This window comes from Leiobunum rupestre, chromosome 8 (genome assembly GCF_980474605.1).
Source record: "Leiobunum rupestre chromosome 8, qqLeiRupe1.1.hap1, whole genome shotgun sequence".
Taxonomy (NCBI): domain Eukaryota; kingdom Metazoa; phylum Arthropoda; class Arachnida; order Opiliones; family Sclerosomatidae; genus Leiobunum; species Leiobunum rupestre.
Genome location: NC_143391.1, coordinates 37934207 through 37949787, shown reverse-complemented (window position 1 = coordinate 37949787; position 15581 = coordinate 37934207). Strand labels below are relative to the sequence as shown.

The 15581-nt window shown below is 32.7% G+C and overlaps 1 protein-coding gene across 1 annotated transcript in view; it reads right to left on the bottom strand.

The window, feature by feature from the left end:
* LOC149933347 (activating signal cointegrator 1 complex subunit 3-like) overlaps window positions 1-15581 on the bottom strand; it is a 125711-nt gene that overhangs the window by 74134 nt on the left and 35996 nt on the right. Inside the window, exons 11-16 of the mRNA XM_090156298.1 lie at window positions 13951-14085; window positions 13694-13885; window positions 2251-2475; window positions 745-864; window positions 431-682; window positions 47-223 (exon numbers count right to left, since the gene is read on the bottom strand). Coding sequence (XP_090012424.1) covers window positions 47-223; window positions 431-682; window positions 745-864; window positions 2251-2475; window positions 13694-13885; window positions 13951-14085 — 1101 coding nt within the window. The remainder of the gene's footprint in view (window positions 1-46; window positions 224-430; window positions 683-744; window positions 865-2250; window positions 2476-13693; window positions 13886-13950; window positions 14086-15581) is intronic.

Genomic DNA, 15581 nt, shown 5'->3' with positions numbered 1-15581 from the left:
AAATACATTTGTATAGAATGAGTAATTTTCCATTGAAACAACATACTTGAACAACATAGGCTTGGTCCGATATCAATGAAAATGAAGTCAAATATCCTCTAGATATATAAGTCTGCAAGAGAATGTTGACCTTTCCGTGGGTATTTTCACTGCCACCGTAAACTGGAAGCTGGCAGCTATTATGAATATTTATGTCCAATTCATCCATTTCATCATCTCTCACCTTATAAAAAAAATTAAAAAAGGTTTTAGCAATTAAAATGTCTAGTAGTGTGCAACATTAATTACACAAAATCTTCTACCGTAAAACTTACAGTATATTTGGTATTTAATGTTTGAAAATTGTAGGGTACCACAATACTAGACCACTGTTACACTTTGTTGTGTGAAAAATTAATAAAAATTAATATAAGAAACGGTGAATACTAACTTTTAATTGGTCAAATTCTTGAGATTGGGCAACCATTTCTATAACTTTAGATTCATCCATCACAGACTGTTGTAACTCGAGAAATGTCTCAATTGTACTGCTACGAATGTAAAAATGACTAGCTATACGACCAATATCCAAAGACTGAAAATAGCCATTGTTTTCATCAAATCGAATCATTTTAGCTTTATCTAACTCCTTTGCTTTTTGAATAATTAACTCTTTTCTGTAGTCTAAAAGCATTGGATCTTCCTATTAAAAAAATCCAATTAAACCATAGAATGAGCTAGTTCAATCTATAAAAATTTACTAACCTCTAATTTTTTGTATGGAATACCATATACTATAGGATTTCTTCTCATCCTAATGAACAAATATGTGTAACTTAACCATTCAACAGCTTCATCAATATTTGACACAGTACCAAGGGAGATCTATAAGAAAAATATTTAGGAAATACCACGTAAATACTTCAAGGAGACAAGTAATAGAGTATGCACTGCCGTGCAAAGCACAAAAGCATTAACGACCAAATTTTTGATTTACAGATTTTGGTTTTATTTCACCTTATTTTACACGTTAAATTCAATTTTGAACTAATTTTAGAATTTAAAATTTTTGTTCTTAGAGAAATGACTTGTTGCAAAACACATTATTTTAGGTTTTTGCATAGGCTGGGCGAATAACCGAATTAACCAAATAATTGGATCGAATATCGAGACTAATAACCGTCTCGATATTCACTTCAAGCCTTTTTTGGTATTTGATCGAATATCGAATAGCATTTGCATTATTCGGTAATTATTATTCGTTAAATATTCGGCAAATATTCGGCGAATGTTCGGGAAGATATTCGGCTAATATTCGGCGAAAACAAATTACAAAAACTACCCTAAATAGTTAAAATGTGATTTTCTTATTTAATACCGAGATATACTTCAATATTGTAGTACCAAAGATCGTGTACTCTAGTGATATCTTAAAATAAAATATATTTTTTATTTTGGGATGCTCAATGGTACTTTAAACTGATACAATTCTACCATTTAGATATTATTTTTTTTTTATATTTAGACTATTCGATCTGTTATTCGACAAATATTTGGGTATTCGGTATAGTATTCAACGAATATTCGGACCTATTATTCGACGAATATTCGATAAGGTAATATTTGTACTAAGCCTAACTATTCGGTATTTTGTTCAAAAACTACTATTCGTCTCGGTATTCGATTAGTAATATATTGGGTATTCAATATTCGTCCTGATAGGGTAATAATGCTATTCGCCCAGCCTTTTATTTTCAAACCAAAAACACATTAAGGTGTTTATTTCCTTTAAAAGTCAAATCAAGACGCATTTCTTTCGCGTTTTAAAACATAAATAGTCCAACATATACGTGGTAAAAAGCATTTTTTTAATGATATTTCTGAAATATCGTTTGGCCTGTAAATTGTTTAGTACCAGAATATAATTTGAGTTGAAAAATCCAAGTCTACTATATAAACTTGAAAGAAGTAAGTTGGGCAAAGAAAGTTTGAATTTCGCAGGTTTTCTCCATATTTTGGTTTTGGTCGTTAATGCTTTTGTGCTTTGCACGGCAGTGCAGCCAGTGGCGTAGCTATCATGGGTGACACCTGGGGCGGATATCATGGTGTGCTACTTACTAGTCTCTAGTTTGTGTAAGTTTTGATTTTTTTCACAGTCGGGTGTCACCCCCAAATCACGCCCAAACGGGTGGCACCCGGGGCAGACCGCCCCTAGCTACGCCACTGTATGCAGCACATTGTTTTGTTCTTTTATATATATAAAATACTTACCTCGGCATTTAAATTGTCAGTTAACATATTAACAAAATTGCTTTCAATAGGATATTGACTGGTGAGTAGAGACAAATAATGAGAGAGTCTTTCATGAGTTGTAATGATGGTTCCATGCCCTTTTTCATTGAATTGTGGACGACCAGCCCTTCCAAATATCTGCATCACATCCAAAATTCCAAGGTCCACAAATGTACCATGTTTGGAATCATATATATCTGTACCCTTAAAATAAAAATTAATTCTTACAGTATTTCAAATACCCAACAGGTTTTAAAAATATTATCATAAAAATTAAGGAATTAACAGTTACTGATGGGTCATTTCACGACCAATCCGCAAAATACCTTTTTGTTTGCCCTTTTTAGATTCCATTGAAATTTGGTTCTAGAGGTTATTTGGTGAAAAACAACCAATTTACAATTTATTTTTAATGCAGGATAGACGGTTTTTGAGATATTTGTTTTTTAAATTATGCAATATAAAATGAGCTTTGTCGCATTAAAATCTGTCTCTTATTTAAAAAGACAAATTAAATACCAAATATTAAAAAACCATTTCTTGTACAATAAAAATAATTTGGAAATAAGCTTTTCCTCGCAGCCCTAGCCCCAAATTTCAATGAAATCTAAAAAGGTTGAATAGACTATATTTAAAAAATATATAAAATAACCTGTAATTTGAACAACAGATACGTTAAACACCAAACGGTTAAAGTGTTTTCTTGTCTCCATCAAAATTCTTTAATAATTATAATTTCAATCAGCTAGCAATACGAATAGCTTTTAATTATGTAGTAAAATATTATGGAAAATCATTTTAACAATTCTTTTAGGTATTTGTTAAAATACCCTTTGCTATATTGATCTAAAAAATGATCAATAACCTAACTCACCGTTTGGGAGTTAGTATGGATGAAAGTGTTGAAAAAAATAATGTTGTCACTCAAATTAAAAGCATGCATTCTAAAATATTTTATCGCTTTTTCATCGAAATTTCCCAAAAGGGGAATGGAAATATTAAAATGGGCGTTTTTATAAGCTCATATCTCCTTATCTAAATACTTCAGAGTATTGAGTATCTCATCATTGGATAGGCCATCATACTTGCATAAGGTCATGGGTCATTCCAAGCAGAATCGGTCAACGAGTTTACCATGGATCAACGGATTTCGATAAAAATTGGCAGAAATGATACTATGCCCATACAAACCATGCATATAAAGTGATTTCTCAAAATATTTCACGGTTCATTTTTTATTTCGAATTTTCTAACACCCCAGAAAAATCGCACTCTTGAAAGCTCATTTTGGTACCCCCGGGAAAAATGTCTAGTAAATAGCTTATTGTCTTTACAAATTTGCCTCTTATACTAAATATAGGGTGACAAAAACGTTAAGCTATTCAAAATTGGTGTTAAGATTTTACTTCTTGAGTTATAGACCCATATTTGGGAAACACGTCTGTCGGGGGGTTCAACTCTCAAGGGCTTATATCAAAAATCGCCTAACTTGAAAAAAATTATAATGTACATTGAAAAGTAGCCCCTAACCAGACCTTTCGAATGATATATTTAACTATTTCCGTATTTAATTCCTTAGTGTCGAAAATTGATTTAAAAAAAACACAAAAATATTTTAAAATGTTTATTATTTTCAATTTTAATTGAAAGATGGCGGCAGTGAGACTCCGGTAAGAAAGGTTAATGCCGTTTATTTTTAAGATGATTATTTTCACAACTTATATCCTTCGCAGTACATTTATTCAAGTCAACAGGTGTTAGACATGTCTGTTTCTAAATGTTCTATATGCGAAATTAAGGAAGAAAGTTGTCATAAAACAACACAATGTACGTTCTTCTAAGGATATTTATTTATATAATGAGCGAAATGATCTTGAAAATCTAATACAGATGTGAATCTTTTAAAAATTGTACGTCATCACCATCACTCTCTACTTTTGGTGAAGTATGACAGTTACCAAAGGAAATGCTGCAACCCTTTTAAATTTCGCAAGAAAGCTTCGTCTGGTAAGAGATAATAATTCAATATCCTCATATAAATATTATAAGATTTTATAATATAAATATACACTTCGTATGGAACCGTTTTGGTTATAAAATTAAGAAAAAGCGAAACCTACAGTGGGGTACCCGATGAGACCAACTGTTTCAAGACTATACTAAAAGAAACATTTTAGCGCAATAAATCAGCTTTCTAATTGTTTAAACTTAAATTATTTCCTATTTTGAAATGCACGTGTACCATTTCTCTACTTAACAATGATATAAAAAAATTTCTTTGAGCAGAACAACATACAATTTTTTTTGCTTTCAAGTCTTGGTAAAAACCACGTGTGTGGTCCGTCTTTTGAAAACTCCGACTCCACTGTAGATTACCCCTAAAATAGGTTATATGAATTATAATCTAATTTGAGTTAGATAGATGGTAATTTTACCCCAGTGGACTAGGAATATTAATTTATTTTTAATTCTGTTTCTAACTGGGTTTCTACGTCGTACATTTATTTTGGTGGGGGTGCTAATCTGACTTCAGTCTTCCCATTTTTAGGTAGAATTAGAGTTAACTGGTTCTGCTCCAATTATAACGTTTTTCCTATGATTTTGGTCTGAATAATTCAAATAAAATATTTAAAAAATCTAGGTTCGCCGGAAGTTTAATAAAAAATTATTTTAATAATTGGCCAAAATTTAGTATAATTGTTTTTTTTATTGTCGCGAGTCCTACTATAACGCGAAATCTCGTTTTATCTCGCTTTTCCGTCGGAAAATGAAAATAGTTATATTTGGAAAAGGTTAATTTTTTTATGGCAAAACTACATTTAAATAGCAATATTTTGGAAAAGGTGGTATTTTTTGTTTAAATACAGAAATTTAGTTTTTTTTTTTCAAATTAATTTTTTACACTAAAGAATCAAATACGGAAATAGTTAAATAGATCGTTCGAAAGGTCTGGTTAAGGACTACTTTTAAATGTAAATTATAATTTTTTTCAAGTTAGGCGATTTTTGCTATAAGCTTGAGAGTTGTACCCCCCGACAGACGTTTTTCCCAAATTTTTTACAATTTTTCGATGACCTTTAAGCGTAGGCCTTTTCAAAAAAGCAATGAAGTATTTTAGAATACATGCTTTGATTTGAGTGATGTCATTTTTTTCAATGCTTTTCATCCATACTAACTCCGGAACAATGCGTTTTACGGCACTGCATCACTGAACATGCCTTACTCTACGGGTGATTGCATATCCAATGCAATTATTTTCAGTTCTACATCGCTACTAGTTTTCGAGATAACAAGGCTTAAAAACGCAATATTTCATAAAATTTTTGAATTTCATCCGCGCCTTTAGGGGGGGGGGGAAGCTCCCCCCACGAATGCCCACCAATTTTTCCCATGACCCTTGGGGGTAGGCCTATTTGAAAATGTGATCAAACCTTGGTGAGCCAATTTGGTACTGGCAAGCCAATTTAGAGCTCACGGACTAAACTATTTGATAAAAGTTTTTATATTAGTTGTTGTGTGGTTGTTTGTATGAGATTATGATCATTTATCTGCCTCTGCTGGCGCCATCACGCGGCCAAAACGTGTACTCTATGTCAACAAACAAGCTCATAAGTAACTGAGTAAAACATAAGTAATGCAATTTAAAATGCCAAAGTAACTCGAATACGAATGTTTAACAAGACTCTTAGACTTCACTAATAAATTCAGTATAATCTCAACAAAATAGTATGGATTTAGATAAAACTAGTGTAGAGCTACCACAAATTAATGTCTACAAGAAAATTACCTAGATAAAAATAACTACACTCTAGTCAACCATGTAAGATTGTTAGCAAAACTATATTTTAAAGGAATTAGAGGAATACCAAATTAATGGATTAAATTTGTTCAAACTTAAGTAAATTTAAGTCTCTACAGATAGGACAGTGGGCGATTGACTTCCTCAGGGATCAGTGTTTTCCCTGGTACTGATTAATATTTATTAATGATTACCACCCTTGATACTACGGAGTCCTTGACTCTCTATGCCGATGATACAAGGGACCCTAATATTAATCAACTAACATTGGAAACTAATAGTTATATAAAATATACAATATATGGCTCCGAGATAAGCTTAAAATTAATAAGGAGAAAACAGTTTACATGCTTTTTCCTAATACAAACAAAAACTGTATAAGTGAAAATAAAATTTTGTTGCCTAATACCCCCTTAAAATAGGTATCGGAATATAAATATTTGGGGCTTTGGTATGACCGCCAAATAAAATGGTCCTCCCATATGGATAACATCTCTAAAAAATTGCTTTTGGTAATAATTATATAATAGGGCATAACAAATTATTATTATTCTGTACACCATTTTTATGACCTCCATAAATGATCTAAATAGATTACACATTCTTCAAACGAGAGCAGTATGTCTTTTTGAAAATAAACCTCCACTTACGCACACAGCTCCATTGTTTGAAAATAATACTTCAGTATTTAATCCTGATATATAAGTGCCTTAACTCATATCTTTATTATCCATTTGACTTTAGTCAACTATAAAGATATTTTGCACAAAAAGTATACATTTTGGAGGTTCCTTATGGGTGCACAACATTCAAACTTAACTCCATACTTTAAATTGCCCCCAAATTATTTAACGAAGTTAATCCTCCCTCAAATATTTGTTTTAATTAAGGAATTTAAAACTATGCGATTGTTAATTACTTAATATCTTCTCTCCTTAAGGGGGAAGAATACAGTAAAAGCCTCTTTTTCGTTCAAGCTGAACGTTTCTGTTTTAACAATTACAAAATTGAATTATATTTTTCGGCAAAATTGCACTACAGCGGCCTCATGTAATTTGTTTTTTTTTTGGTGGAGAATGTACCACTTGACGCGTAGATTACGAAACTATTTTTTTTGGGCCGCAAATGATAATTAAATTAATTAACTAAATTTTAAAAATTTAATAATTTTAGGGAATTACCATGTTTTTGTATTTTTTGTGGCGGAGAATGTAGCACTTGACGCGTAGATTACTAAACCAATTTTTTTGCGGCCGCAAATGATAATTTTTTAATCAACTTAACTTTTAAAAAAGGCGTCATTTTAGGAGTTTAGTAACGTTTTTCTAATAAAAAACTCCCCGTATTGGCGCCTGACGGCGCCGCGCACTCACTTCGCTCAAGCGCTGGGGGCGCACAGCGCCTCCCCAACCCCATACTAAAAAAAACGATGGGCCATCTATAACGCGACCCAGAGGACAGTACCAAGCCTTATGCATCAAGTATTTACTTTTAATTTCAACCAGAAAAAAAGTGGCCCAAAAATAGCAAAAACCTAGAAAATGAACAAAAACTGTAATAGATTTGATAAAGTACGGGAATATCACTTTGTGGTTAAAAAATACAAAACACCGAGAAAATGAACAAAAACTGTAATTGGTTTAATAAATAAAAGGGAATATCAAGTGGAATTCATTAGGACACCGAAACTGTGGTGTCGGCGAACACACGACGGAAATAAGTACAACAAAACACGTGAAAATGCCCAAAAATTAGAAATTTAAAATTACATTAAAAAATTAAATAATCATTTGCGGCCAAAATAAAAATTACCCTCGGCATCTAAGTAAAAAGGTCTATCAGGCGCAACCAAAATTAATATAAAATTCAATGAAAATGAGAATTTTTTTAAATTAAAAAAATTAAATTAAACAATTAAATACTCATTTTCGGCCAAAATAAAAAATACCCTCGGCATCTACGTGACAAGGTCTATCAGGCGCAACCAAAATTAAAATAAAATTCGATGAGACCGCTGCAGTGCACTTCACCCTATTTTTCTTATTAGGCTGAACCTTCCTCTAGTGCTTAAAATAATTTTGATAATTCTAATATTAATAGTTAACGAGATATAATGTCCTAACTAAAGGGTAGTTTGGGCGCTTGACCAACTTGTTTAGCTCCGAGGGTCCGAATTAAAACGTAATAACTTAATTACTTTTAAATTTAAAATTGTAAAAATTATTTAAGTCACTAAACAAGAGGCGGTTCTACACTTAAATATTAATTTTATAACTTAAAACACAAAATTAAAAGAGTTCAGCTTGAAATAGCGTGAAAGTAGACAATGGCCACTGTAGTCTTCCCCCTTAAAATATTGATGTAACCCAGTAAATTTTTTTCTTCAAATCATTCTTTAATTATTTTTTTTATTTTTAATTTGTTGTTCTTTGAAATTTATGATGATTTTGAGTGGAAAAAACACGGCTAAATAAGTCAACATTCCAACTTGGTCAATCGGAATATAATGTAACAAGGTTTATAACAGCTGAATAAATGTATTACTATTATCAGGAGTAAATTACAAAGGAGTCTGGTACGCTAGATTCAGTAGTGTTAAATTCGGTGGGAGTTTGGAACGTCATCAATTTAAAAAAAAAATGGTACAGCGGTGCCACCTACCGCCCTCCATTGGCATTATATTTTCAAAAAGTTTTCCACCAATAACGTGGCAGCAAAGTGCCGAAATGTGTTCTGGGAAATAATTTTTTTTCTCTTGAAAATTAAGTTGTCTGCTGCTATAAATTTACAAGGCTTATCGCTATGGCGTGAGCTGTATGGAGTTCGTTTAGGCAGGGTTTTGGTTAGATGGTTATTACTTACAGTATATTTGAAATGGATTTAAGTTCAGTTTTAGATTTTATGAAAGCTCAATTTGAAAAAGAAAAACCCAGCGAACAACGACAGCTCATCATTAACAATTTGAACACTGCTACAACCCCAAGTGTTTCTGAATACACACTAGAATTAATTGAAACCTACCAGAGAGTTGAAAAAGAAATATACTGTGAGCTTCTCAAGTCGAAATCTAAAGGTAGACCGAGAAAGAAGAAAAAAGTATGCCTAGAAGAAGATAATTTAAATACAAATAAAGATGAGCCTCGTAAACAAACTAAATTTGCAATGGCCAAATTAATGTTCGTTTACCACAAAGAAGCAACTTTAGTGAGAGAGGTATATTTCAATAGCTTCAAAATTCTTGTCTCAAATGATGGTATTTTGGAGTTAATATCTATTTTATCATTTTACGTAAGCAAAGTGTTTGAACATGCACAACTAATGGACCAAAAATAAAAGTGGAAAGATACAACCAACACCAACAATGCTTCATACATGAAAGAAGAGAATATAAGTGCAATATACAAACTTGGAGGAGGAGGTTTGGGTGGAATACGAAGAGTTTCGGTTAAAGGGAGGAAAAAAAATATGTCTGCGACACAAATAATAGAACAACATCAGCTCTTCAAAATGACTGTTCTTTTTAGAATGACTCACGTAGAAAAGGAAAATAATCTTCCAATAGAGCTAAAGGTGCTTGATCAAGGAGGCTTACTTTTCCCGAAACCAGGGTTTATCCCATTCATAAAAAGGATAAATGATGAAACTAGAAGCTATGCAAATTCCAAGTGCTACAATAAATATGGAGTTAATTTAATAAAAAAAAAACAACCGGACACGTCTTTAGCCAGATAGAAGAGCTTAGAGACTTATACGAAGATGGGCTTCTGAAAGAAAACATTCAAGTTGTCAGTCCAGAGATTTCTGATACTTTTTTTAAAATCTGGTTGAGGAAGATGGTGCATTGCCGGGTACAAGAATTTGTTAGTTCCTACTGTAAAATGCAAAAAAATAAGAAAACAGACCTGGGATTAAGGGACAACTTGTTGGCACTCTCAACTCGAGAATCTAAGAAGAAATTGAAGGGTACAGAAACCGCAAAGAAAAGCACTAGTCATTCTGGTAAAAGAAATCCTAAAAAAATTGGGAAGTTATGAAAAAGCAAACGGGTAGCGTTCCTATTTTTATTTCCATTACCAATTTTAAAAGTGAATAAGTGATAATCAGCTATTGTGATATTTGACAACAATAAGCTTATATATTTGGTAAAATATTATAATCCTTAACAATAAAATACTCAGTTCAAGTTACGAAAAGTATTATAATTTTATTACCTATCACCACAAAAATGTCAACTTATTAAAACTAAATAAAAGTAAAAAAATTGTGAATATTACAAATCTCCAGTTCGGATGTACAACGGAGCATCCCGGTAATCTTTGTTTGAGGAATGCCTGCTGCCAATATTTACTCTAACTGCTACAGATTTACGTGCGTGTGAGTAGTTAATGCTTGACAGTTTACTGCCTGTAGAATACTTAAATTGCGCGAATAAACTTTCAACAGCACTGCCATTTATACGAGTTGGTGAAATGAAATATCCAGGATGCCTTGATAAAAAATCCAATGCTAAGCCTTCCATTCCAAAAACGCCAATTCTCAGGAGGTCCCAAGTTTGCCAGGATATAAATTCAGTTTGGGTGGCGCTATTAGGTTTGAATTCAGGACGTTCTTTTATTAACTCAGTTAACCATTTCTCAAAAAAATTATATCCTTCCCTTATAGACTTCAAAATATCAGCCTCTTTAGTTTCGATTTTTCCCTTATGTAATAAACCATTTTCAAAAAGTTTGTTGCACACTTCCAGGTAATAATAACATTGTAAAGCTCCGCTACGGCTGGCCTGGGTTGAAGAATTGCTTAGGGAGTGTGCTTTCAACTCTGACAAAACTGCTGGTTGTTGCATTATCTTAGATGGTTTCACGTTGAGTTTAGACCACGGGTCCCTGATAATGTAACTTTTCAATAGCCTTGGTACAACACGCATTTGTAAGTTTTTAGCTCGTTATTCTTCTCGTTTGTAAAGGTCTTCTATTTGTTTCCACCCAAATTTACTTCCGTCCCTTGAAAAATCTTTTGGACCATCTTCTCGTGAGGCATATAGTTGGCCAATTAGATTTTTTAAATCATGGGTTGAGCACGTAACCCAATATATGTCTTGATCCTTCGCAAATGGCTGTTTGAACTTGGGCAATATATCAAAAGTGTATTCTTTATCTTCTGTTTTATAACCAAATGCACCTTTTGTATCCATTGTCAGTTTTATAAGAGATAGATTTGAACTTGCACCATCGCAAACCAGTCCAATAACTTTGAAATTAAATTGAGAAAAATATGTTCATAGAGTAGCTGGACGTCAAAATCTGAGGACATGTCTCTCCATAAGAATTGCAAAATATATTGTGCCGGAGTTGGCGTTTTTTTATGAGAATTAGAAAAAAGATGTAAATTTGCATATTCTTCCTCCGTCATAGCCAATCCCATGAAGGCGTGTGATTTGGAATTCCAAATGACTTGATCAATTACTTTGACCTCATCAAATATAAGCACACCTTCACCGAGAGGTTCTTTCTCTCCTTTTAATTTTTTTTCAGATTGAAATGACGTGTATTTTTGAGCTTGATCTTTCATGTAATCTAGGTCAATTCCAGTTCCACTATCATACATCTTCGCTTTGGTTCTCAGAGTGTCAAGGGAAGGAAGTTGAAGAATTCCAAAATCACGTATTGCATCGAATGCAGCTTTACTTCTGGTATAAATAGCCAAGGCTATTCTATACGTTATGGTATTCCATCTATTTTGTTTCGAGCCAGTTTTGCATCTAATTTGATCTTGGAAAAATTTCTTAGTATCGTCGCAATGCTGCCTTTCAGAATCTCTCTTCCAAATTTTCTTTAATGTTTCAGCGCTGGTTGGCAATTCGTTGCAACTTTCATTAATTAAACTATTAACTTTGTCTGGGTGCTCTGAATTAATAATGTCTACAAGTTTTTTTAATTCGTCTGATTGACTGTCATTCAAATTGATATCTTTTTCTTTAATTAAAGCTTCTAATTTCTTGAGCTTGTCTTGTAATAATCTTCTAGCGTTATTGCTACGATTTAACCTAATTTTTCTACTTTTTGGGGTTAAAAGAGATACCGGATAATTGCTAGATATTCTTAAGCGTTTCAAATTTCTTGTTGGCGTTTCAGCGTTTTTACGTTTCAACACTCTTGACAAATTTCTTTGTACTAAATTACAGTTTTGACATTTTTCAATATAATTATCAGCCTTTACTGCCATTGTCTTTGAGAAAAACACTGGACAATCACTAGCTTGATATCGCGACACTGGGGATATAATTTTCAAAACTTTTGGGTTTTCGATTATACGAGATAACGGCAACTGGTTAATTATATCGTGGTTAAGGCCCGGACAAAACACCTTGTTATTTTTCTCTGATTTAAAAAGCAAAAGATCAATATATTCAAAAAGTTTTGTTTCATTCACAACTCCAGAATTTAGTACGTTATCAATATGGTCCTCTTTGAACAATATGGATATACAGATTTTTCCACTCTCCGTGACTACCAGTGATATGGGATCATGTTCATCATTGAAGATTCCGCAAATTTTACTTGATGTAATTTCTATAGCAAACTCCCCTCTAATTAGCTTTTTCACCTAAAATATACATAGTTTTATTAATAATCTGTGGTGGATGTATTACGTAAAAGGAAAACAAAAATACCTTATATATCAAAGTAGAGTACGTTGTAGAATTTAGAATTCCTGTCACTTTATTGATCAGGGTCTTTTCTGTTTTTAATTCCGTTGTATCACCCTCAGGCGCAGTTTGTGAAGCACAATCACTAACATTAACACTGATTTCAGTCTCCTTGTCTTTGAAATTAGGTTTTTCTAGCAAATGTTTCTCTATCATAATATTACACTGGGTTTGAACAGATTTAAATTCTACTTTCTGATCTGTGGTTGTTATATCCAATGTGGGTAAAATATAGCATTGTGTTTTGGCATCTTTCAAAACTTTCTTCTTTCCCACAACACCTTTATCTTTTGATTTATTAGATTTAATTACCATAGGGCTCCCCACTGGTACTGGCAAGGCGATAGGCCGTGACTGAGTTGCCTTTGGTAAGGCTTTACAAAAAACATTTGTTTGTACGTACTTTGACGATTTTTTTACGTTATAATTATAAAGTGTAGACTTATCTTTTATTTTAACAGCCGTGACAATATTTTTTTGAAGGTAATAATTGTATTGAGTTGATTTATGACGAGAACCGATAGTTTGAATAGAAGCCATTTCCAAAATTACCCAGACTACCTTGCGGCAGTGAAACAAGACCTCGAGCGCGCAAAAACAAAATCAGCTTACATGAGTTTTTCCCTTTCGGTTTCATAGATGGCGGTACTATAGTGAAATATTGGTGACGTTCCAAACTCCCACCAAATTTAACACTACTGAATCTAGCGTACCAGACTCCTTTGTAATTTACTCCTGCTATTATATTATATAAATTTACGAAACATTTTCCAGCTATTGCTCACGCTGTGGAATGCTAATGGTACAAATCAATTTTTTTTTAAAGAAAAAAATTACAGTTGACAGTTTAGCAAATCTACAGGCAACATTTAGCCCATAATAAATTATTTTCCCAAAATTATCTTTAAAAAACTTACCCTTATTACAACAGAATGTGCTGGCAGGTTAACGCCCCAAGCCAGAGTCGATGTGCAAACCAGCACTTTAATAAATCCTTCTTCAAAATATTTTTCCACCATATTACGGTCACTTCTAAGCATGCCAGCATGATGAATACCAAAACCACAAGGGAACAGCTCACGAAGCTCTTTATTTCGGGATTTAGTAATCTAGTTAAGCATTGAAACTTTAATTATTCTGTACAAATTTTAAATTCTTCAAATCTAATAATTACTTGTTTGAGAGCAGAACCATACTGTGAACTTTCTTCAGGCAAAAAAGCCTCAGTACGTCCGTTTTTCTGAGCTAGTTCTTTCATGACCTTTGCTGTTCTTACAGTAGCAGTTCTAGCGTGTACAAAAACCATCACCTTGAAGGAAAGAATAAAACATCGTACTACAAAATTAAACAGTTGTGAGGAGTATTGAGTGATAAACTATATGAATGATTTTCCAAGTAACAGAAATCAACAATTTAAAAAATATAAATATACATCATGAATTTATCTAAGTGGTGTAGAGTAGTGAGCAACACTATTGACTCAAAGCAATAGCACACCCTGTTCAATGTGGCTATGTTAAAAGGGGTTTAACTATGGCCCTTACCAAAATGTGAGACTAGCTTTAGTCGCTAATTAGTCTCAATGAAGGATCGAGGATTTTTAAGTATTATCTAAGCACAAAAAACTGAGACCAGAATTTTGGGTCCTAATAAAATCTATTTTAGTCTCACTAAAAGAGTTTTATTATTATATATTTAAATGAAACTCATTATAGTCTCATTTGGGAAGACCAAATTCTGGAGACTTGAAAGAAGCTTAATTGATAGTTGATTGTGGGTTACAATATTAGATTAAAATAAGAATTATTTTGGACTTCACTTTAGTCTCATATTGGGAGACCCATTTTTGGGGACTTGAAACAGACTTAATTGAGAGTTTATTATGGGTTACAATTTTAGATTAGAATAAGGGTTATTTAAGACTTCACTTCAGCCTCATATGGAGAGATTCATTTCTGGGGACTTGAAAGAGACTTAATTGAGAGTTGCTTAGAGGTTACAATATTAGATTAGAATAAGGGTTATTTACGACTTCACTTTAGTCACATATTGGGAGACTCAATTTTGGGGACTTGAAAAAGGCTTATATGATAGTTGATTATGGGTTACAATATTAGATTAGAATAAGGGTTATTTAAGACTTCACTTCAAAAATAGCCTAGCATCTAGAGCCATCCATGAGGCCTGAAGATTTTAAAACTTGCAATCCAGCATATTTTTAGTCTGAGTTTTGGACTGTGGGAGACTTATTCAGGATTTATTATGGGCTTTGAAGCAGTCTTTTTTAAGATTTTATTTCGAAACATAATTTTGGTAAGGGGGCTTTTCCCCTTCATAAAACACAAAAGGTTAATGGTAATTGAATTTGCGAGAACACTAATTACTAGCATTGACATGAGTACTAATAGAGTCATACCTCTAAGAATGCAGACTGTTTTGGTTCCCCATATCAATCCCACCCCCCACATATTACTGTTGTAGTTGTTTTTAACTTTGTTAAAAAACTCCCAATTTCGATACACTTAACTGTCATTATGGCTTAAAATGTTAATCAGTTAACCAGTCCTATCTAAAACTGTGATATATATAAAGTGTAAGTTGTTAACCAGTCCTATCTAAAACTGTGATATATATAAAGTGTAAGTTGAATCTCCTCGAAAAACAGTTTTTACCTGAGCAATAAATATACTAGTCTAAATTTGTTATAAGTATACGCTTAACGAAAGAGGCGACCCCTCTTCCAATTTTTTCCTGTAGTATCTACTTTTCTAATTTCAGCTTAGTGTTTTTTTGCAGAAGTTTTTT